This window comes from Colletotrichum lupini, chromosome 3 (genome assembly GCF_023278565.1).
Source record: "Colletotrichum lupini chromosome 3, complete sequence".
NCBI classification, from domain to species: Eukaryota; Fungi; Ascomycota; class Sordariomycetes; order Glomerellales; family Glomerellaceae; genus Colletotrichum; species Colletotrichum lupini.
Window position 1 is genome coordinate 655,288 of NC_064676.1, and position 23,140 is coordinate 678,427.

Sequence of the window (23,140 nt, forward strand, 5' to 3'; positions counted from 1 at the left end):
ATATAAATAATAATAAGAGGCATAACGAGTATATACTTATATATAGTAAATATATAATTATAACTAAAGTAGCCCTTATTTATAAAAATAACGTAATTAATAAAAATACTTTTACTAACTTTATAACAGGCGCACGACTTAGTACTAATCTTAGCGTTATTATATATAGTTATTTAAATAGTATTAGTAGCCTAAGTATAAATTATAGTAATATTTAAGAATATATAATAACTATTTTTAATAATCTTAGGGTTAAGCTTAATCTAACGCTAAAGCTAGATTATATAAGTTAATATAATAATATTAAATAGTATAGGGTAGTATATACTAACTTATATAATACTAAGGTTATAAATCTAATAAAAAGTCTTCGAAAAGGAAAATAAAGAGCTTATAAATAATATAAGAATTTATATAATAAAGAAGTTATTATATAGAGATATACGTATTAATAAGGAGGTAAGAGGTTATTTTATAAGATATAAGGTCGTTAAGGTACTACGTAGGTTAGTATATAGGGACTATTAGGAGCTATATACCCTTAATACGAGCTAGAACGCTATATTAAACGCTTATTATAAGTATTATATAGCGTACGTAATCATTAAAAAAGGAAGTATCTTATATAAAATTATTAATATATATATATAAATAGTTAATACTAAAGAAAAAAGTAAATAAAAAAAATTAAATTATAAATAAGTATATACACGTAATTACACTTATAATTACGCGTATATTAGCTTAAAAAGAAATATAATTACTAATTAATAAAAATTACACTAATAATTACGTATAGAATTACTTAATTATACTTAATTAATATTTCTAATTAGTAAATCGAAAATATTATACTTATAATTACGTATATAATCAAGTAATAATAATAAAAATAAAATAAAAAAGGGTATAAAATATAATAAAATAAAATATAATTACTAATAAATAACTATAGGGGTATAAGCGGATTACTTACCTTACTTAAAAAATATTAAGTTAGTTAAAAAGAAAAGGAAATTAATTAGTAATAAAAATTAATAAAGAAAATATACCCCCTAGTTACCCCACTTTTACTAAGTAGCATAACCGCCCTTACGTAATTACTACTACTTATAGTTATAAATAATTCTTTATAATAATATACGGGATTTATTATAATATTTATTTATATATATAAAAAAGTCGCGCTATTAATACCTTAAATTTATAGTAGCCGTAGGTCTATTAGAAAGAACGGTTTTAGCGGAGTGCCTCTTGCAGTCTGCCGTACTGAGGCACGCTCGTCCATCTGTCTGCCTTGACGTTTGCCGAACCGTTATGGGCTCATGATGGCGTTTATGAGTGCAAGCAGGGGCGTTTTAGCCTTTTTCCAATGCTGCCTTTGCTAAAGCGAGATGGCGCGTTGCGCAGTGTGAAATGCTTCTCCTAAGTCCGAATCACCACCCGCATCGGGCTGCCTAGGTACGTACCGTCAGAGGTATCTACACTGGAACTCTGACGGCCAAACAGCACATGGGCGTAAAGTTATCGTTTTCTGAACGCCGTCTGTGAATAAAGATCCCTTGGTCTTCGTGTGATCAAATTGCATCATAAGTCACTTACTCAACTTTCTCCGCGGTCTTTTGCGATTCAAGAGTCCGGTTGAATGCACTGCTGTCGAGTGTTTGCTTGCATTCATACAGCTACCCACCAATTTGGAAAAGACCGAGTCCCCGGAACACATGACAACTTGAGCTCAATCAAAGTGATGTAATGTGTGTCGCTTAGAAGTCTCGGTACCATAGCTTTGCTGCATCTCGGCAAACGTCTTATCCTTACCTACCTCGTGTACCTGTTGGTCCCAGCAGATGGAGTAGAGGGCCAGGCTATGGGTATTACATGAGTGTAACTAGTCGAGAGATGGAAAGCCATAGACAAAGAGTTTCTAAACACCTCCAACGCCTTGCTCAATGGCAAGGGCCTTTCTGACATGATATCTCATCTGCCACCCCAGCTCAAGGAACTCGGAGTTCAAACTAACCTGCCATTCGCCTACCCGGTGCTATGTTTCTTACAGTCTCACTTCAAATGGGACAAAGGGGTAGATTTCTCGCTCGGCTAACACAGATGGATCAAGCGAGGCGGTCAATAATACGCAGACAATCGGGGAAAGAATGGAGCCTGGCAAACAAACATACAGTGACATGTGTCCGTGTCCCTGAAGATCCCCCGCGTGGCCCTGCATGCCCAGAGACGATCCATTTCAGTCTCGACTTTGCACGTTCATCAGTTGCTACAGCTCGCAAAATATTTCGTGCAGGGTGAGTATGCAGAAGTGATTGGTATGGCCGATTTCGCGTGGTCTTTGGTGTCCTTTCATTCAAACTTCAGATGGCCGTTACGTAGTGAGAACAACATGACGGGTTGAAGGTCAAACCAACCCAACAGGTCATCCAAGAGAGGAGGGTAAGAATAGCTAGGTATCTTATTGATGAGACAAGTTGCTGGTCTCAGTGCCACATCAGACGTCATTGCGATGGAAGCACGGAGATGGACTGGCTCATAGTGATTGCAAACAGTTGCGTGATCCTCGCTATCCTGCCAGCTGCCGTCGCTTGCTGGCATAGCACGAAGCAGGTAAACGCCGTTTCTTTAAGCTGTCAAAGATGATTACCCAGGGTTGCTACACCCCCAAAAGTGTGAGGCCAAGTGGCATTATCGATCGGATGCACCATATGATTGGATGCATGAAGGTAGTTTAAGTCGGGACTGGTGAGTAATACCCGAGTACCTACGGTGGAAAGTCCAGCCTTGTGTTTTGCAGGTAGCAGAACAAAGTATATTTGGGCATTAGACCCTAGACACCATGTAGAATAATGAGATGTGATATTGGAGCCACAAGTGTCCTGCTGTGCCCGGTGCTGCATCGGGGTCACGCCATCTGATATGGAATCCTCACGATGAACACTTAGGTGCATGGGACTTCTGCTGCCAGCATGGACAAGCCGACTATTAGTCTACTCTGACTCACGACAGAGTGGTTTAGCACCATCAAGACATCTGCATCTGTAGCAGTTCGCATGCACCTTTACATTCACGACCAAAAGCTGACCATGTAGGGTTGTAACCGTCATACTCTCGATGCCTTCTTCCTGGGTCTTAAGTCGTACTTCAAATTGTGACACGACGAATTCGAAACCTGACATGCCCATTCACATCGGCGTACTACACAGTTTCTTGAGCACTACAGGTCATCTAGTACCTACAGAGGTCCACATAATCAAGAAAGGCGTATCAATAGCCGCCCTTGTGCTTTATGAGAGCTGCTCAAATGCACATCGTGAGTAAGGTATGCGCGACTCAACTCGACATCCAACTCTCTTTCTTGAACCCGTCGGTCCGAGGCGCTCGGTGCCTCAGATTACAACATAAACGGTGTAAATGGACGTTGAATGTGAGACCAGACGATCCTGGCGCTTTGGAGCGCGTCAAAACAAAGGAGGGAGCAGAAGCTGTTGTGGTCCACCAAGAAAAAGCATCTACCGAATCTCCAGCGCTTCTCTGCCGAGTTTACCATACGAGAAAAGAGGAGAGCTGTGTAAGTGGACGTCTTCCCCTTAGGCCCCTCTTTCATCCCTTGACTTCCAGGGACATCTCCACACCGGGACCTCCTAGTGCACAATACACAGCCTTAATCATGTGGAAACGAAGAATGTCGTGCACATTTGTGGAGACGCAAGAGGTCAGTCATGCTGACCGGGACATAATAGACAGGGAACACTGGTGCTGCCTTGATTCCGAGCCGGCTCACCGAGATTATCAAAGTCAAAAAAGAAGGCAATGTAGAAAACTTGGCTTCAATGCTGTCCAGTAGGGAAGGTCGCATTCTCAGGTCATCAACTCTCACCGGAATATCACGCTACTTTCAAGAATTCGGGCCCTCCGCCCGAACGACGCTAAAAGCCAAGCTTGCGGTCGCAATTCTTTAGTGTCGCGTGCCTTGGAGACCCGGTTGGAGACGGACGGCACTTGCGCAGGGGAGCTGGGAGTTCGATTGGGACAGTCTGCAGATGCTGGGGTGCCCTGCCGGCTCAAGTAGGAAATGATACGATTCCCATTGTGGTGTGTAGGACCCTGAAGGCGGGGGTTGCGGGGGTTAACCCGTTCCCAGATATTCCAACTTTCAAGTTGATAAGATTTCTTTATGGAAACTCATCCAGGGTAGCCCAGGCTCAGGGACCGAAGTCATTTTGCGAGTGGACATTTGAGTCGGCGCAAAAGAAATCTTGTACTTCTGTTATTGACGATTCATGGGCTAGGAAACCTCGGACTCAACTCCAGTCAAGAAGGGGGTGACATATCAAAAAGTTCAGAACGGTTAGGGTTTGCCGGGCAACGTGCAATGACGACAACCACGTTTTGCAATCCGGTATAGCAGAGGTCTAAAAGGGTCTCACATCGGCTCGTGCTGCCAAACCGACCTCGCACAGCAAGCTATGCCTCTTCGTCGCAAGAGTTGTTGCAATAACACCAGGGCTCCCGAGTCAGGATAGCCGCCCGGGGTTTCATCGCCAGGCCTCTTTTGTTTGCAGTGTGGTACGGAAGCAAGGGACCACAACACCCACATAACCGCCCTGGCGTAACGGGAACCAAAGGGGCCACCATCCTGGCCGAGCAAGGGTCCGAACGCCGTTTTTCTGCCCTGCTTTTCAACATCTTGCTTGTTCCGACCTCCGTTCCACCGTGTTCCTTGTTTGCATCTCACAAAGAACCCGGATTTTCTTGAAAGCGACAATATTACGATTTTCCAAGGCTCCCAGGGTTGCACCCGCGCTGGAGCACCGCCGTTTGTGAGAGGGCAGCTTGCTTTCCTTCCTTTCCATAACATGTATTTCCCTTCCTAATTACTGTCATTTATGTACATGCCTTGACACTCAACGGGTCCATGCCCCGTGAGTATCTCGCCCGGTCGGGCAGCAAACGGTCATTGGGACCAACAGGTATAACGCATTGTTTAAGAAACCTTTCGTCCCAAAAACTTGCGCCGTCCCCCCATCTCTCGCCTAAAGTTAGAAAAAAGAGGGGACCGATTCCCGAACAAAGACTAGTCATGTCATCGGAGCATCAACGTTGTGATCTGCGGTCCCCTTTATGCCTCTGCCGAAGCGACGACATCCCGGTCCGTTCGTCGAGTGTGTGATACCCTAGATCTCGCGCGTCCGTCAAGTAATGATAAACTGAACGCGATCCCGTCGCTCTTCCGTTCTCACGAGGTCTGTTGTGAGCAGAACTTTTGGACGAAACCTCAGATGATCGTATAGCCAGTTCGCGATGTGTTCAACAGCTCCGGCCAACAGCCTCTTCGGGGGCGCGTCCTTCTCCTTGCCCTATCATACCCTCGACGGAGCTGTCATCGCTAGCAAGATGGCTTCTTCCACCATGGTGGTCACGGAATCGGTGACTGAGATCACAGAAGTGACGGAGCCAACAGAGGAAGTGGCTCAGTTGATTTCAGCGCCGACCATTTATCTCGATGACAGCGGCGACCTAAGACTCTCCGTCGGCGGCGACGTTGAAGAACACCCACAAGATTTCGTCGTCTGCTCAAGGGCCCTTGGTCGAAGCTCTCCTGTGCTGAAGGCCATGCTATTTGGTCGCTTCCTTGAGGCTCGTCCGGTAGAGGGTGCTGGAGAGTGGGCCGTCGACCTGCCCGAAGACTCACCAGAAGCAATGGAAATCGTACTAAACATCGTTCATGGCCACTTCAACCTCGTCCCGGAGAAGCTACCATTGATGCGTCTCTACAACGTCCTGACAATCACGGAGAAGTACGACATGACCGTCATCGTTCGCCCATGGGCGCGCTCGTGGATGCAGGGCGTCAAGCACCAGACCGACAATGCGTATCTGCTATGCGTTGCTTGGGAGTTGGGAGACACGGAAGTCTTTGAGACAATGTACAAGAAGATCACCTACGAGTCAATGATTGACCTCCAAGGAAGGATCGTATTTGGACACTTGGCACGCATCTGGAAGCCTGGGCCAGAGGGATACAATTTTCCTCTCGAAAAGATTGTCTACCTTCGGCCCCCGGAAGTCTTTGGTAAGTTTGCTCCGCCGATCAACTCAGTCAGGTCGTCAAATCGCTAACACGACAGTCCACAGAAACCATCGCCAAGCACCGCCAAACGTTAGTCTCGGCCTACTTGGACCACTTCGTCCTTCTCTACCGATGTCTCAAAGACGGATGCAGATACATGAAAGGATACTACCACAGCTCACCAGACGCCGAGGAGTGCAACAGCATGCTTCTCGGGTCACTAGTGAGGTGTCTCGCCAAGGGAAAGGTCGACATTACCCTCCCGAGCCCTTGTGAATCGTACAGAGGAAATGTGGAATGGTTGGAGAAGGCCATTGGCGCCGCCAAGCTCTTGACAGTGCACAAGCCATCTCCAGCAAACCAATGTTTGAAGAGGATAGAAGAGGAGCTGGCGAAGGGCGCAGTTGCCGCCGGCGTAACAAAAACGGAGTTGGTTGTCATTCAACCGGAGCATCGGGGATATCTGGAAAAGCAAGCCACCAAGACCGGAGTTGTCATGGCTGGATAAAAAGGTCGGTTGCATCATCGGTGTGTAATGGAAATGGAATTTTGGGATAGGGATTGTTGTTTCTGAGGTAATTCTGGGAGGGTGCATGGTTTGGGAACGGTTACGTCTGGAGTTTTGGGCAGAGTTACGGGAGACTGTATGAAATCATTCAGAAAGATTAGATTTTTTACCCCATCTCTTTTAATTACTCGCAAAGAGTCTAATCAGAACTTCTCAACCAAGTTAAATCAGAAAACATGCGTGGCAACAGTTGAGCACGGGGTAGGCTGATTCTAGCTTCGTCTGTGCATTGGGACATCAGCGCGGGGTGGAACTATGTGTTCACGGACGTCATCATGCTGTATCAAAACGGCGTAAAGATGGGATAAACACTTGAATCAAAACCTCGAAATTTTTGTTTTATGCCGATACACCATCCCGCAGACTATGTCATCAGAGTAAACGCCCAGCCCTAAACCCCAGATTTGCCCACTATCAGAAGACAACATGCCATGACTCTTCAGTTGAAGCCAAGGTTGCCAATCGTAACAGACTTGATGTTCTGGTACTCTGCCAGTCCATACTTGCTGCCCTCCCGGCCAAGTCCACTCTCCTTCACACCACCAAACGGTGCCTCCGCCGCGCTGATGAGACCGGTGTTGACGCCCAGCATGCCGCACTCCAATCGTCTCGCTACACGCATGACTCGGGAGATGTCTTTGCTGAAGAAGTAGCCCGCAAGGCCGTACTCTGTAGCATTCGCCAGCTCCACGGCCTCTGCCTCCGTCTTGAAGGAGAAGATAGCCGCCAGCGGGCCAAAGGTCTCGTCATGTGCGACATCCATGTCGGTTGTGACTCCGCTGATCACTGTAGGCTCGTAGAAGTACCCCTTGAGCCCCTCTGGTGCTTTACCGCCCGTGTGAAGGACGGCACCCTTCTTCAGCGCGTCTTGTACGTGGGCGTCGACCTTTTGGACGGCGGCGGCGTTAACGAGAGGGCCCTGTGTGACGCCCTCGTCGATTCCTCGACCGAGCTTGTACTGCTTTACGCGGGCTACGAGCTTCTCGATGAATTGGTCCTTGACCGCCTCATGGACGAGCAATCTGTTTGCGCACTGAGGATATCTGTCAGTGCGACTTCTAGGATATCATTACCTTTGGAGAGACTTACCACGCATGTCTGTCCGGAGCATCTGAACTTGCAAATCAAGGCACCCTCGACAGCTTGATCGATATCCGCATCATCAAAGACGATGAACGGGGCATTTCCGCCCAACTCCATGCTCACGCGCTTCATCGTACCCGCCGCAGCCTTAGTGAGCATCTTGCCGACCCCAGTTGACCCAGTGAAACTAAGCTTCTTCACAATGGGGTTGTTGGCAAGCTCCATCGACGCCTCTCTATCTTTGGTAGGCACCACGTGGATGATATCTGACGGAATTCCAGCAGCGAGCGCCAACTTGGCCAGAGCCAGTGCACTGAAAGGGGTTTCGCTTGGTGGCTTGATGATGACTGAGCATCCCGCCGCAAAGGCTGGGGCAATCTTGCGGGTGATCATGGCTGCTGGGAAGTTCCAAGGGGTGATGATTCCGCAGACACCTACGGGCTCCTTGAAGGTCAAGACGGTGGTGTTGGCGTAGGATGAGGGGATAGTATCGCCGTATGACCGTGTCGCTTCCTCAGCGAACCAAGAGATGAAAGAAGCGGCGTAAACGACCTCGCCTCTGGCCTCGGCAAAGGTCTTGCCATTCTCCAAAGATAGGATCAGGGCCACTGAGAGGGCATTAGTTTGTCAATTCCTTAGCAGGTAGTCATCTAATGTTGCGAATCCACTCACGATCGTCAGCGTTGGCAATGACCAAGTCGAACCACTTTCTAAGCAGGGCGCCTCGCTCCTTTGCTGTTGTTGACTCATGGAACTTGGCTGACCCCTTCTTCGCGCTCTCGATGGCATCGACGAAGTCTTGCCGGCTCAAGTTGGCGCATTCTTGGAGGACCGTCGCGCTTGACGGTTCGTAGACTGGGAAAGTCTTGCCGTCCTGACCATTCTTCCACTCGCCGGCGACGAGACCGGAAGAAACCAGCAGGCTCTTGTCCTGGAGCTTTGCGAAGACGCCTGTCATTTTGTGCCTTCAGTGATGTGATGTGCACTTATTTTTGGGCCTGTGCGATCTATTGGGAGGGAGGAAGAAAAGTGGAATAGCTGGTTTAAGACTCTACAACACGGGAACTTATTTTTTATATATCCTGCCGTCTTTGGTCATGTTTCTTGGTTTCCTTGGATCACCCCATTCTCGTAGCGGTCACAGCCGAGCTTCGGAGCATTGCGGGGACGCGAATCGACGGCGATCCGGCTGCCGGTCGTGCATCAAATTCACCGAGGCTCATGCAGTAGATATTGGCGCTAGTGAGTGCCTCGGAAGTACGGAGGGGAGCTTGTATACAACCCCGCAGATGAAATAGGTCTCCCACACCCGGCACTATGTGAGTGCAAATAGGATTGATCAATTGAGAACTATCCTCGGCTCCATTTTGTTAGTCATACTTACTTCAGGTTGCCTTTCTGTCCCATGATGTGCGCGGGGAGGCGCGGGATTTCCCTCACTGCCCGGCCGGCCCGGCCCCATATGATGTGGGTCAACCGGCCCGGCGGGTTCCGACCACTTGAATCTACCGGCCCGGCCCCGATGGCATGACAATATTTGTTCCAAATGAACATATTAAAGTTGGAAAATCGCATTTGTATTTGCATCATATTATAGTCCAGACCTTCCATCTTCTGATGCGGGCTAAAAATGACCACCAGATCTATCCACCGGGGTCCTGAACCGTTTTTCGGTCGTTTCATTCTTGTATTGATACACCCTAGTGACAATCAGGCATTTTGTCACTTGACGAACTGAATGTAGACGCCTTTGCAACACACGACGACCTTTCCCAAAGTGATTGGTCACTCAGTAAGGTACTACCGGCCATGGAAGCTCGATATAGCTCGCGCTCAGCCGTGATAACTCTACTCAACTCATACCGCCATAGACACAGTCGACTTTACATGATGCTTCGAAGCTGAGGCTTCCATCATTGGAAGCGTTTAGAGATACTGAAGTCATAAGGTAGTCCGAAAAGTGACAGTGTCATGAGAATCTCATATTGGCAAAGTAGAGGCTTGCCTGATCTTAGCACCACATGGGCTTCCGTCCATGGATTGACCAGCTGTAGAGTGGTAAGTTAGAGAATATGCAACAAATCAGAGTGAAATCAGGAACAATGTTCAGTCTTACACATCGAAGCAGGCATGAATAGTTCTATCGGCGAGTTCCCTACGAGCCTCCATGGCGTAGACATAAACCTCGGCTGGCTTCATGTTTAGAGCTCTCGTTAATGGTGCCATGAGGAGCCCGTCTAGGTTGGGTGACAGGTTTTCATGGTTCCACTCGCCTAATAACTTGTATTTCTTGTGCTTGGGCCACGTGTTGGTAGGCCACTTGAAGCGATGGACCTGGATGTCTTGAAAGCCAACCTCTGCGAGAAGAGTCTCAAACCGCCCGAATTCTTCGAATGGGGAGCCAAGAACTTCGAGTGCTTCAAAGCAAAGCTCAAAAGCCTTCATGAGCTTACTGCCTTCCGGGATGCTGTTATCATCCGAGCGAGGGAAGAAGTCTATATCATTCAGCTCGACGTAACCACCAGGGCTGAGATTACTGTGCACACCGAGCTGTTATTTAACGGTTGAAGTCGTGACGGGGGTGAGCAAACTAGAGAGAACCAACTTGAAACATCTCTGGAGAAATGTTCTCCAATCTCTAATACTACCCTTCATCATTCTGCTGTGAATATAGTCGAAGGGTTTCGTAAATGTCCATGGTTCCTCGATATCATCAATCTCGAACAGAACGTTGGGTGGGACGCTAGAACATAAGGCTTGTCAGAAGCTTGCCGGGCAAAGTCCATCCTACAGTTCTTACAATTCGGGCTGAGAAGCCGACAAATCAATTCCCAAAACCTGTAATGAATATCAGAATCTCTGCAACTTATTAGGAAGATGGTAGTATTTCTTTGCTAACATCGGCCTCGGGATGGTCCTCTCCAAACTCAATCGCCCATATCCCCGTCCCCGTACCCACATCGAGCACACGTCTGACGCCCGAGTCCAGTTGGTTAGGCGGTGCAGTTCCAAGATTATTGTCGAAAGTCAAAAGGTAAAGATTGTGCACAAGATCTGGTTCTCTTGTCAGCCGGGATTGAAAAAAACAGGGAGAGCGTCATCATAGTACCGAGTCTTTCTTTCTCTCGCTCATCGTTGGGTGCCCAGTACTCTGATCAGTTAGCATACCAACAGGCGCAAATGATAGATCGCCCATACTCCCGTCCTCATATTTGTGATACGTTCTTCCATTCTCTACTCTGGATTCAAGTATCGAGGCTGCGACGCGGCCCTGTCCCGATTCCTGAAGACCCTCCATCAGCCTGCTCCAATCGCCCAATCTCGATGCGTCGCATCGGTAAATGTACTCACATCGCTTTGTGATGCACTGTCATATATGCACTAAGCCGGAGTGTTCAGTCAATATGCATGCCTTGGTCCATCGAATTCGGGGACAATTCACCTCGTCAGCCACAATGCTGGCGGATGCGAAAGTGGAGTTTATGTTGTGGGACATGTTGTTCTCTCTTTCCCCATCCGGGATTCAGAAGCTGTTGGTTACAGTAGTCGTTGAATCCCCGATTGCATTAAGTCAAAAGTGCTGACTTCACAGACTACGGTCTCATATCTGCGCAATCGAAAGTAGAGAGGAGACATGCAGAACGGCCTGATGCCAGATTTTTGGGGACACAACTTACCCCTCTTCTTGACTGGAGACGAGTGCGTACTGCGTGTTGGTTCAAGGTCGTCGTCCAACTACCTTGTTATCTCTGTTGGTTGGCCACTCTTGGATTCGAACAGGCATTGGCGAAATAATCCTGGTACATGAGGAGCATATTTAATTAAGCGGTGACTAGCGTGCGGCACAGAAAGCAAACATTTGAGCCCTGTGAAAGCCCACATATCCTCCATGTTGGGTGGCGTGATCATCACAGTCGCACGATAGTCGCGGCCTGCTTCCCTCTGATTCAATCTTTAGCATGTCATGCCTACTGAGGGCTTCAATTTTGTGGGGAATGCAACTTGTAGAAAAAAACAAGATATCAAATTATTCTTGAGTTGCAACCTTTTGATGTTAATCTCGACTTGGGTTCTGCTGGCAGCCGTACTTTCAAGTCTCATTCGGTAGACGGAACAAATATCTTAGTGACATATGCCGTCTCGAGCATTGTCTTCTGTGCAGACAAGAGTTCCAACGCACAAGTGTACCAGGATCAAGTTTGCATGTGACTTCTGACTGAGTTGCGGAATATAGAAGATCGAAGTCGTAGATAGGATAGAACATGGACCCCTACGGTGATATATGGCTGGTTTGTGCCGAAACTAGCAAGATTCTGCTAAGTCAAGCATTATCAGGCGATGTCTCTTCAGATTCTTCCGGCTTCTTGCCATAAATTGACCAGCTAAAGTAGGGAATCAGGGTCGTTAGCTATATGCTCCATATAGAAGACAGTGGAGGTTTCTACTTGTCGAGACTGAACTCACATTGAGAAGTAGGCATGGATGTTGCGATCCGCAAAGTCTTTGCGATTCTCTGCCATGAGTACAATGACTTCTTCTCTAGTCCATTCCAATGCTCTGGTTAGCGGCGCCATGCAAATTGCCTCCCAGCCTTGTGCGAGGTTTTCGTTGTTCCAGGCCCCAAGTTCCTTGTGCCTTGCCTCCTTCGGCCAGGGGTTAGTAGGCCATTTGAAATGTTGCATGGTCACATCAGTGAAGCCAGCCTCTATCAACATGAACTTCAGTTGCTTGACATCTTGGTAAGCACGGCCGAACACTTCTGAAGCTTCTTGAAGCAAGCCCACAGTGCGCGAAATCGAGTGTTCGGGTTTCAGTGTACCGTCGTCTGAAAGGGGAGTAATGTCAATCTCGTTCAACTCTAACCAGCCACCCGGCGTGAGGTTCCTATTACCCAGGTCAGTCCATTGACATCTGGAAATGAGCACGGAGACAATACTTGAAGCACTTGTCGATGTATTCCTTCCAATTGTTGACAGATGAGTTCATCATTCGACTGTGGATGTAATCGAATGGTTGCGAGAATGTCCAGGGCTCCTCGAGATCATCAATCTCGAATCTCACGTTGGGCGGAGTACTGGTCTATCAGTCAGCATGGGCGAGATCTGTATAAGCAGAAGCAACTCACAACATCGGTTGCGCAGCAGATAGATCTATGCCACGGACCTACAATGTCGTCAGAGAAGCTAGGCCCAATCCTATATCACTTGGGATGATTGACAACGCACCTCAGCCTCAGGATGTTCATCACCATAGTCAATTGCCCAGATACCACTACCCGTGCCGACATCAAGGACCCTTCCAACCTTTGATCCTGGGTCATTCGGAGGAGCATTGCCAAGCTTGTCGTAGAATGTAAGCAGGAACAGCGTGTGTTGCAGATCTGAGAAGTCAGTCAAATTATTCATCAGGGTGTCACAGTATCTCAGAAGACACCCACCAAGTCTTTCATTCTCCCTTTCGTCATTGGGCAAATTGTACTCTACGTTTGATTAATGCTAGTCAGATCACTTTCTAAGGCAACCCAGGTCACTACATCCAGAATTGTTTACTCACTTCCGTCCTTGTACTTGTGATACGTTCTACCATTTTCGATGCGGTAGTCAAGAATCGAGCTAGTGACGCTTGTGCTCGACGATGCTATGCTAAGCTACAAGGTGGCGTGCGAAGTCAGACTTCAAAGATGCTTAATTGCACGTGAGAGATCCAAACTTACTGCCCCAGTTTCGGACGCGTCGTCCTAAGCATTGATGTTAGAAACGTGACGGGTATCGGGATCAATATGGGCAAATACCTCTTCATCAGCTTCGATGATGACCTCCTGGTCTGCGAGATTATTGGGCTGTGAATTAGATTGTGCCGTTGTCTGGCCTGCGCCAGCATTGTTGTCAACACACATTGCAAAACGGTCTGATAGTGGCAGTACAATCCCAAATGTCGCAAAAGTCCTAGTACGAGAGCTAGTAATGTCTGGTGTTTTGAGAAGGTTGACTTCGAAACAGCTCGAGCGAGCAATCGGTGGGAGACCGGCCCTTAACTACAAAGCAAGGTAGACTGAGCTGCCGAACCCTCATCTCATCTGTTGTGCATGTTTGTGACTACAGGCAGGGATTGATACGCTTACGATCCACATCTAGATGGGAACATCAAAATAGGCAAATCATCCTTGAAGCCAGACGAATAAGGAGCACGATACTCGCCGAGAGCTTTCTAGGCTCATACGGCAATACACGGTAATATGCATAAGCAACCAGACTGTGAATAGGATCAGCAGGGGGCTTTTACGGCTCGTGCAGGAGCATGCATAACTGATGAAGCCGCGTGACTTTGGCGGATTCGACTGAAGCAAACAATGCGCCCCCAGATAACGGCAAGGAGTTGGTTGTCCGGAAATATCTTCCCACTCTCAGAAACCTGCGGGTATGGCCCACTCGCGGGTATGTCCCGTTGCATAAGCCACATCATTTTTTGGGTATCCCATTGCGAATTGAAGGAGAGGCTGGGGGAACATAGTGAACATAGTGATTAATTATGCTAGGTTTACACATAAATGCAGTCAAACCCCAGACTGTCACATAAAGCCCCATCACCACAGCTCCAAGTCCGGTTGGGAAGTTCGGGAAATCATGCTAGAACAAGAAGCATTGGTGGACTGGAACCACAGCATGGATAATGAGGCAGGGGCTATCTGCAGAGCGTTGAGGAAAATCGCTCTGCTGTCAGGCATCCCTCCGGAGCGTCGCCCGAGTCCGCGAAGATCCACTTCATTTTCTGGGCGCTCGGCACCTCACTTCCGCGTGCGGCCAATGTTGAGCGTGGCTCTTTCATCAGTGATGTACTCTGTAGTCCATACTCCTATCAGCTTGACAAAACAGATGCCCCCCCCCCCCTTGCCCTGTCCATTGAGAGTGAAAGAGAACTTTCACTTCAGATTGGTAACTTCGATCAGTCGCAGCGCTGTCAACATATTGATATACTAGTTTTGAGAAATCCATGTTGAGGTTTCTGTTGAGTGTAATTAGCTATCCTAGATATTTGTCTTAATAGTAGAAGATCCTCGAACAGGTGAAAACCGGTGGAGCCTCCGCGAAGAAACTTGGACGTCTAGAGTTAAGCTCAGTTAAGCTTGAAGGATCCCCTAACCAGGCCCTGGGAGGTGAAAATGCCCCTCGGGTCAATCGATTTCTGGATTTCTTGGAGTCTCTTCTTGTTCTTCTCGCCATAACCTGTGAACGGATCTTGGTTATGGTTCGCATAGTTGATGTACAACCATGGATGCAGCAGGTCCATTGACTCGGCTTCTGCCTTGCCTCGGTTAATGATGCGGTCGGCGTAGGCATACATGGCCGCATCATCCCCCGAGCTAGACCATCCAAGAGTGAGAAGGGCAACTTTTTGGCAGTAAAGACAATTAGCAAGTGATTCAATTGCCAGATAGGGCATTTGAGTGAAGGGGACAATAGCGAGGAAGCATACTCATCAGTGGCCCATCAGACTCGACGCCAAGAGCGTTTCCTCCCCGAACTTTCATGGCATCGATGGCGTTCTTGTGCAAGGCCTGAACAACAAGCGACGATGAAAGACCTGGAGTGGTCTTGACACCCACAACCTCTTCCGAGTAGATCTTGATCAATTGTTTGTGCAGAACACGGGAGGGCCGGAACGTGATAGAAGCATAAACGCGACTATCATCCAGTTAGAACATCTTTGAACTGGCTCGGGCCTTGGAAATCGGCTTACCGTAGTCCATGCGGGGAAACGCTATCCAGACTGTGGTTGCTCATCCAATCGACTCGAAGATTGCTCGTCTCATATGGGATTTTGTTCAACTCAGTGAAGACAGGAGGTTCAATGACAGGTTCATAGTACGCTTGCGAAACGCTTATGCTGAATCGGTCGGTGGCAACATCGTAAGAGTTGCGAGTCCAGAAGGACATGTATGTGTCAGTAGACAAGCTGGTCGCGAGTTGATAAGACTGATCGACGAGCTGATCGGTGAAGTTGATATGATAGGTCCTTGCACCACCCCACTTCTGTCCTTGCGGTACGAGCCGCGAACGAAAGTTGGTTATGATGCCAAAGTTGTTGCCACCTCCTCGCAAAGCAAAGTAAAGGTCCGGATGGACGGTCTCCGAGACATTGACAATGGTGGCATTGGGCAGCACGAGCTGTTGCATAGTGAGTCAGCTCGGAGCTTTCTGTGAGGTGACGCAACGTGTGTTCCCTATAGAGTCGAGATGCTTACTTGGTACTCCCACACATTATCCACAGCTAGGCCGTATTGCGGTCCGAGATCAGAGAGTCCACCACCTATCGTGAATCCAGGGAGTCCAACATCTGCAGTTCTTCCACCCACCATCGTAAGATTGTGCTTCTCCAGTGCTAAATAAGCGTCGCGAAGAACATGACCAGGACCGAGATTAGCTTTGGTGCGGTCTTCTGAGATCTCAACGTGGTCCATAAGGTGCAAGTCGATCGTGATACCGCCGACTGAGTTGGAGGCATCCAGGTTCGTCATGTGTCCGCCGCCCTTGATCGCGAAGCGGCACCAATTAGCCACAGTGATCGCGACGACTCTCGAGACCTGAGAAGCGGTGGTTGGCTCTACACGGCAGGCGGGAACAACTTCCTGCTGCTTCATGTCCCATATCGCGAAGGAGGAATCGTTGTTACCTAGATGGACGGCGGAGCCGAATTCCACCATGAGTTGAGAGCACTAGCTGGCCGATTAGTCCAGAAGCTTTTGAGAGGGCTCATGAGTCTAAGAGTATCTTACTGCTTGGCTGCAACCCGAGCTTATGGAGGTTTTAGACGCGAAACCCAATCGTGTCTGGGCAAGGAGGCCAAGGATATACCCGATTGCCATGGTAAAAGGTTCTGGATGAGAAGTCTCAGTCTGAACGGTGAATGAAATGAGAGTGGGAAATACTCAGTTTACTTTGGAGGATCGTCGCTGCATTTATTAATGTTTACACGCAGTTACTGGGCTAATTCCGTGTCTTCGGAGGCCTGCTGATATCGGTGGTCCTTGTTCATCAGCAAACATGGGTCCGTAGCATACCACACCGAGCTGCTGCTTTAGGCAAGAAGCTGGATACAGCCGTATGGTGATCACTTAAGTCGGGACCCATTCCATATATGCGAGGGACAAAAAAGACTGTCGTCATGCAGGATCAGTTCAGTAAAGCGGACCCCGCGCAATCCACGGACTTTTGAGTTGACACTAAGGAAATGCTCTTGAACTGCCTATTTCTACGAGCGATCCAGCATCTGATTCAACATGCTCCGGACAGGCATCCGTAAGTGGCTTGCTAATTGTCAGCGCCAGATACTTGCACGAATGGGTCAAGTCCGAAGTCATATCCGCGCGGCCTGCCAAGAAGCTCCGTCCAGGAGCTCATCTTTAAAGTGACTGGATGCATGACGATGCAGAAGACGACATCGCACAAAGAACACAGTGAAATCCAGGACGAGAACAGGGGACGGATGTCGATCACGTTTTAGCGCAATGCTCCATCCTGCGGCTCCTCCCGTAGATGGCATTTAAGTAGATACTGTTAAGCTTGTGCGCTGAAGAGTTTCTCCTCTTTCACACGGACGAGATGAATCTTGATAATATAGCGGAATTCACACGTATCTTACTTTCATTGTGTGTCCAGCCATGAGATTGACATTCGGGATTTCTCAATAAGTGCGGCCAAGTTGGTCAAACCTAGAACTGAATGGGAGGGGATCGGACCGGAAGCTTGGTACCATGGCTTTTCGTCGGCCTCCTGAACGTGGTTGTTGTCAGAGTTCGAGAGTGTCAGCAGGCTGCATGAAACCCCTCGCCCGCATCGGCTCGGAACCAGTTCTCAACGACTTACTGAGGATAGGGCTAAGACCCAGGCCGTGATTAGCAACTACGTTATCGGTCGCCGAAGAGATTTCTCATTCGTCTAATGACGTGATGAAATTTGGAACTGAATACTCTGGGAGCACTCAAGACTGATCCTTTGAAAACTTGATATCACAGAAGAAGCTCAGGGTAGCCCGGTCATTGTTCGGTTCTACGACGTTGGTGGTGGCTGAACTGGACCAGGGAAGCTAAACATGATCGGGGCTAGTGTTTAAGTGGAACTGTCTCATATGCAACCTGCTGACGTGCCGGGGTTAGGACACCTCAACGAGACCGCCAGCAGGAGTTAGGACGAATGGGCTGGTATGGCCAATCATGCGCTTGAGCAGGTGAATCTAACCCACTAACAATCATCAAACGGCATTGCGCTGAGACGTAGAGGGTAGCATTCACACACTTTAGTAACCAGAACGACTTGCACAGAAGCTCTTCCATGGCGTCTGTACTATCGAAGGGGGGCCAGGAAAGGTAAGCTGGTGTACGCGAGTCTCGATATCTCATGAAGGACTGATTCGATTCAGAGTGTCAGAATAGATGGTGCAGAGAATGAACGCTAGACAAGGATTCCGGACACATTCCCAAGTACCTATTTAAGGTTCACCCTCGCCAGAAAATCGTTCCTCTCACATCAATTGGTAGGAGCTTAGATCTGAAGAAGAGGACGACAACCTCGGAGAGCCGGCACAATGCTATCACGGCTCAAGTCCTTTGAGACCGTATCGGAAAGAATGACACACTCAGGAGCTGAAACATATCAAAGAGAGTATACTCTCAACAGGATGATCGCGAGATATCTCATCTTTTTTGTCGCCACGATGCCCTGTGTGTCAATCTTTTCTAGGGAGCAAATGATGGCGCCTTAACTTCTTTGAAGCTGTCTGACGAGTACGGTCACCACAAATTAGGACAAACATACGTCACAAACTCGTTCGGTCCACAGGCAGTACCACTAGAAGTCGACAAGCCTCATGATGTTCTGTGCTACCTAAACAGAAGAGAGGAATGGTCGCTAATCACTTGTAGGCTGTGGAGTACTTTAGTTGTCTACTCGAGACACTAAGAATTCTGACGCACGCTATGATGGCTTGGAGCTGAGTATGCAACATGGAAAGGGCCCTCCAACGGCCAATTTAGCTTGCTCCAGATTCGAGTGTACATACACATCGCCAACGGGATCAAAGCCCGGGCATAGCGTTCTGCACACTCATGATGCACTCTTGCACCCGACTGGGGAGTATTGGTGTGTTGGATCTTGGTCCCGACCTTCTTCGAAAATTGCTCTTTCGAAAGGTCACAAATATCTTTACCTAGAAAGACCACATGCCGTGTCCTTCGGGTTCAAGTCCACGTCATGGCGGGTTTGGAGCACTGGCTGCGAAGTTCACCCGAGGGAACTCCCTGTTCCTTCATTTCATAGCAGATCTCGGCAGCACTATAACGTCATTGCAGGTCACATATTCGCCAGGCAAAATTGGCATCATTAGCTCATACGGCTCATTTCTGGCAGCACCCAGTGGTATTGCAGCAGAGATAGAAGTTTCCGTGATGAATCACTTGTGTTTCCTTCGACAATCTATCAAGCTAATTTGAGACATTACAGCCGGACAACAAATTCATCATCGCTTCTAATCGTAACGACTTAACGTTTCGGATACCGAGTCCAACCCCAATCAATCAGACTACAGAGCCTTCCGACTCTCCCGCTGTCTTCGAGCCGATGAACAACGGCACATTGTCTTTCGTACAGCTGGATCCCGCAGGCGGATCATGGCCGACATACTTCAAGCTGAATAAGAAAGAGGATTCGGTTGCTATGAGCTTGCAGACTACGACTTGTGTAGCAATCATGAAGAGGGATATAGAAACAGGGAAGCCTGGGTCTATTATCGCTCATATCGATAACGTGGGTGAGGTTGTGACTGCAGGTTGGGATGGGTAGAATTGACAAGTTTCCAACAAGATATCAGAATGGGATTCAAGATTCCCGTGCTTCACTGAATGTCACGCCATTTCAACAGATAGAATCTTGTCGATTGGAACAGCCTTATGAGACCTCAGATAGTATTTATACATGTGTTGTATAAGTTGAATGCTTTTACCATCACGATGTATTGCGAGGGAATGAAATACTGCACATTGAACTTCACCGGACTAGGGTTTAAGGCAACAGGACTTTGAAGTCCATGTTTGATGTGCCAGAGTTTAACTTGATGATATTGCTTATAGGTGTATCATTCTATTTCAGAATCCATAATCCAACGGTGGCCAATTCATTATCAGTAGAAGGTCGCTTTGTTAGCATCTATGGAGTAGTTTGCCAGCCCAATTACTACCCTAAGTCTTGTCCAGGCTTCAATATTCCTTGATTCCTTGATGACCTTTACATCGCTGCAGTTTTTGATTATGACTTACTACTGAGTGTACCGAGAATGCCCGAATTCAACGACCGCCTCTAACTGATGTGGCGATGCTCTTTCGCAAATAAGATGCTTCCTGTCATTGCTGTACATATTAGCCCCGCAACACTCTCAGCGCGTTCGTCATGACACCCCCCTCGCTCGAATAACCGGCTTGTGCAAGTACTGCTGCGGTGCTCAGTGTCTCGGTCCTGATAAGGTTTGGGAGACCGTTACTCCCAAGAGTGAGAACATGCTAGGACCCCCTCCAATAGTGCGTAGCGTAATAGCTAGGCCAATGCCGAAGTTGCACGCTAGGACTCCCGCCTGGCTCAGAACTATGTTTGACCAGCTGCGTCCAGTCGGATCTCGTCCCCAGTATCGTCTCACAAATTAGCTTTGGAGACGGAAGACAATTCGTTCTTGCGCCGTAGCAGGTTTCGAGTTACGCCCTGGTCAATGCGGCCAAATTGAACTTTGTGTAATGACTGACAGCCATCATTGGCTATGTCGATACAGATACAAGGAGACAAAGATCTAGAGCTTGGATGTCTTTTTAGCACGCATTTTGAGTACCTCGGTCACGAATCCGTAAGCTCTATCTGTTCAGCACATGATGAAAAGTACGCAAGGAGGTGTTCAAGCTAAAAACCCAGTATGAATACCGCGGCACTCCCGAGGCCCCTCTGATACTGCGTAAAAAACCTCAAGAAAGGTTGATCTGTGTCCTCGAAGTGTCTTATTACTCCAGAACAACTCAACCACAGAGCACCAGTCATCATGAAGACTACTAACAGGCCCGATGAATGGAAGATAGAGCAGGGCTTAGCCGGAGCTGAGCTTCCCGTTCTTGACATGACGGGGACCCAGACTAAGGCTCTTCCCCCTCAAATATTTGGTGAGCTCACAAAGGATGCAGCCGCCATCAAAGGGGTAGGCGATCCAGATAGGCTCTTCGCTGAAGAGCGGCAGGGCTGGACCGGGTGAGTGAATTATGATGTCGATGGGTTCTCGATACAACTTCCGTCAACTGCGAATGACAAGATGCTCACTCAATAGCTAACAACGCCGAACTAAATAGCTTTGTAGAGTGGGAAAACTATCCCGAGAAGAAGGCGGCAGCGCACAAGATATTGATGTCACAGACGTTTCCTCCCAACCCGGAGTTCCAGCTCGGCCCTATCCCAGCGAGTAATCCTGTTCTGCCCGGTACCCATTGGAAAATGTGGCACAAGGCGGTCGGCGGCGCTCTTTCTCGTATCCCCGACGACTCGTGGGACATCGTCCTCAAGGAAAAACATGCCGACATGCTCCATCTTCTTCAGTTTCCTTACAATGGCGAACCTCCCAAGCGACTCGTGACCGACAAGGAGATCACACCTAACCCCCTCCACTTCGTTCGAAACCACGGCGGCATCCCGATTATTGATAAAGAGCACTACAGTTTCGTGATGGACGGACTTGTTGCCAAACCGAGATCTTTCACCTTGGATGATCTCATGGACGAGTCTAAGTTTCCTCGGATGGAAAAGACTGTTACGATGCAATGCTCTGGAACCCGTCGTATTGAACAGATTCTCAAGTACCCCGGCCAAGGCGACGAGGTGCCTCAGGCCCCATGGGCCGAAGGCGCGATTGGGACTGCCAAGTACGTTGGTATTAGCCTCAAAAAAGTCATTAAGGCTTGTGGTGGACTCATTGAGGGGGCCAAACATCTTGAGTTCTACGGTGCGGACACCTACTTCAAAGATGACAAGACCATGAACTACCTCGTCAGTGTTCCTTGGTCCAAGGTGAGGGCAAACGAGGTTATGCTGGCATGGGAGATGAACGGCGACGTTCTCCCCCGCATTCATGGATACCCCCTTCGCATCATCGTCTTCGGTTACATTGGAGCACGAAGCGTCAAGTGGCTCTACCGTATCAAGGCTATCAAGAGCCCTAAACGTGCGCCTGTTCAAAGCCAAGAGTACCTCTACTTCCCTCAGCAAGTCGGCAAGCATAACCTCAAGATGACGGACGGCATACAGATCCAAGAGATGCCAGTCAGTTCTGCCATTATGTCGCCTTGGACCAAGCAGGTTGTCATACACAACGGCAAAATTCGCTGCAAGGGATGGGCCTACTCGGGCGGTGGTCGCTGGCCAGAACGGGTTGAGCTCTCTGCCGACGGCGGGTTCAGCTGGTACACTGTGCCAGTCGAAAATCTCTCGAGGAAGCGCAAGTGGACCTGGAGAACTTGGGAGATAGAGCTTCCATGCGATGTCGAAGGCTGGATTGAGATCGTCTGTCGCTGCTGGGACAATTCTCTCAACACTCAACCACCCGACGTACGCACCGCATGGAACTGGGGCTTACATGTGACCAGTTCTTGTCACAGAATTTCGGTTTACAGTGTGAACAACACCCGGCCAAACACTCAAGCGCGCCTGCGAGAATTTTCGGAAAAGGGCATTCCATTTGCTCCGATCACTGTGCCTCTGGCTTTCCCGTCTCAGTCTTGGAATGAGTACGAGGAGTACTGGAAGCGGCATGATCCACGGGACGCTGAGGATTAATAGTTGATTGGAGAGTCAATCCAAATCTCTCTAAAGTCGGACATCATGCGGTGCAGAAGTTTGAAGTACATGTATGATTATGCGGATTTCGATCGTAAGAAGTATTCCAATGGCGAGTAGCTACCTATTGACAATAATGACAATGACGCCTGGGTGATCGCCCCCACAAGTCAGCCATACGGTGTTTTTCTGCTGGCGTCTCTCGCGGGTCTAGTAACCCATGTCATTACGTGCAAATCTCAATCCCCTCTACATCCATCAGACACTGTCAACGAAAAATACAACTACTATGACACCCGAAATCGTAAACAAAGAACACATCCATTTGCAAGCCATGGATGTTCATAAAGCTATAGGAAGCAGGTCATTGTCTATAGCTTTGTCGCATGGGGGCTGCCGAATCTTAGAACCACTTCCCCAGCATCAGGGTTTCCGACGGACACATAAGGTAAGTTGATGAATCGGAGCTGACGGAAGGCAAGGATATCCAGCAAGCATATCTTTGCGATCATCTTTAGCTAAGTGGAGTAAAATTCCGTGGGCTGGGGCGAACGCGAGCTC

At 48.3% G+C, this 23,140-nt stretch overlaps 9 protein-coding genes across 9 annotated transcripts; 4 read left to right on the forward strand and 5 right to left on the reverse strand.

Moving 5' to 3' along the window:
* Positions 1-2,355: 2,355 nt before the first annotated feature.
* On the reverse strand, positions 2,356-3,185 carry CLUP02_04923 (uncharacterized protein; the record flags this gene model as incomplete). Its single annotated transcript, XM_049283932.1, has 3 exons — positions 2,356-2,597; positions 2,654-2,836; positions 3,011-3,185. The coding sequence occupies 3 exons, from the start codon at positions 3,183-3,185 to the stop codon at positions 2,356-2,358; spliced, it is 600 nt and encodes a 199-aa protein (XP_049141075.1).
* Positions 3,186-5,310: 2,125 nt separating this feature from the next.
* On the forward strand, positions 5,311-6,587 carry CLUP02_04924 (uncharacterized protein; the record flags this gene model as incomplete). Its single annotated transcript, XM_049283933.1, has 2 exons — positions 5,311-6,082; positions 6,145-6,587. The coding sequence occupies 2 exons, from the start codon at positions 5,311-5,313 to the stop codon at positions 6,585-6,587; spliced, it is 1,215 nt and encodes a 404-aa protein (XP_049141076.1).
* A 499-nt stretch (positions 6,588-7,086) lies between these two features.
* CLUP02_04925 (succinate-semialdehyde dehydrogenase) lies at positions 7,087-8,688 on the reverse strand (the record flags this gene model as incomplete). Its single annotated transcript, XM_049283934.1, has 4 exons — positions 7,087-7,210; positions 7,454-7,680; positions 7,737-8,282; positions 8,563-8,688. 4 exons carry the CDS (start codon positions 8,686-8,688, stop codon positions 7,087-7,089), a joined length of 1,023 nt encoding a protein of 340 aa, XP_049141077.1.
* Positions 8,689-9,741: 1,053 nt separating this feature from the next.
* On the reverse strand, positions 9,742-11,226 carry CLUP02_04926 (methyltransferase domain-containing protein; the record flags this gene model as incomplete). The annotated part of the gene is made up of 6 exons (XM_049283935.1): positions 9,742-9,778; positions 9,847-10,266; positions 10,336-10,473; positions 10,531-10,568; positions 11,082-11,111; positions 11,173-11,226. The coding sequence occupies 6 exons, from the start codon at positions 11,224-11,226 to the stop codon at positions 9,742-9,744; spliced, it is 717 nt and encodes a 238-aa protein (XP_049141078.1).
* Positions 11,227-12,051: 825 nt separating this feature from the next.
* Positions 12,052-13,626, reverse strand: CLUP02_04927 (methyltransferase domain-containing protein; the record flags this gene model as incomplete). Its single annotated transcript, XM_049283936.1, has 8 exons — positions 12,052-12,112; positions 12,195-12,614; positions 12,667-12,804; positions 12,856-12,893; positions 12,956-13,209; positions 13,284-13,377; positions 13,444-13,467; positions 13,522-13,626. The coding sequence occupies 8 exons, from the start codon at positions 13,624-13,626 to the stop codon at positions 12,052-12,054; spliced, it is 1,134 nt and encodes a 377-aa protein (XP_049141079.1).
* Positions 13,627-14,353: 727 nt separating this feature from the next.
* On the forward strand, positions 14,354-14,707 carry CLUP02_04928 (uncharacterized protein; the record flags this gene model as incomplete). The annotated part of the gene is made up of 1 exon (XM_049283937.1): positions 14,354-14,707. The coding sequence occupies one exon, from the start codon at positions 14,354-14,356 to the stop codon at positions 14,705-14,707; it is 354 nt and encodes a 117-aa protein (XP_049141080.1).
* Positions 14,708-14,843: 136 nt separating this feature from the next.
* Positions 14,844-16,593, reverse strand: CLUP02_04929 (FAD binding domain-containing protein; the record flags this gene model as incomplete). The annotated part of the gene is made up of 5 exons (XM_049283938.1): positions 14,844-15,118; positions 15,204-15,412; positions 15,468-15,760; positions 15,973-16,443; positions 16,504-16,593. 5 exons carry the CDS (start codon positions 16,591-16,593, stop codon positions 14,844-14,846), a joined length of 1,338 nt encoding a protein of 445 aa, XP_049141081.1.
* A 2,352-nt stretch (positions 16,594-18,945) lies between these two features.
* Positions 18,946-19,564, forward strand: CLUP02_04930 (uncharacterized protein; the record flags this gene model as incomplete). The annotated part of the gene is made up of 2 exons (XM_049283939.1): positions 18,946-19,167; positions 19,226-19,564. 2 exons carry the CDS (start codon positions 18,946-18,948, stop codon positions 19,562-19,564), a joined length of 561 nt encoding a protein of 186 aa, XP_049141082.1.
* A 1,237-nt stretch (positions 19,565-20,801) lies between these two features.
* Positions 20,802-22,579, forward strand: CLUP02_04931 (oxidoreductase molybdopterin binding domain-containing protein; the record flags this gene model as incomplete). Its single annotated transcript, XM_049283940.1, has 2 exons — positions 20,802-21,004; positions 21,103-22,579. The coding sequence occupies 2 exons, from the start codon at positions 20,802-20,804 to the stop codon at positions 22,577-22,579; spliced, it is 1,680 nt and encodes a 559-aa protein (XP_049141083.1).
* Positions 22,580-23,140: the final 561 nt, after the last annotated feature.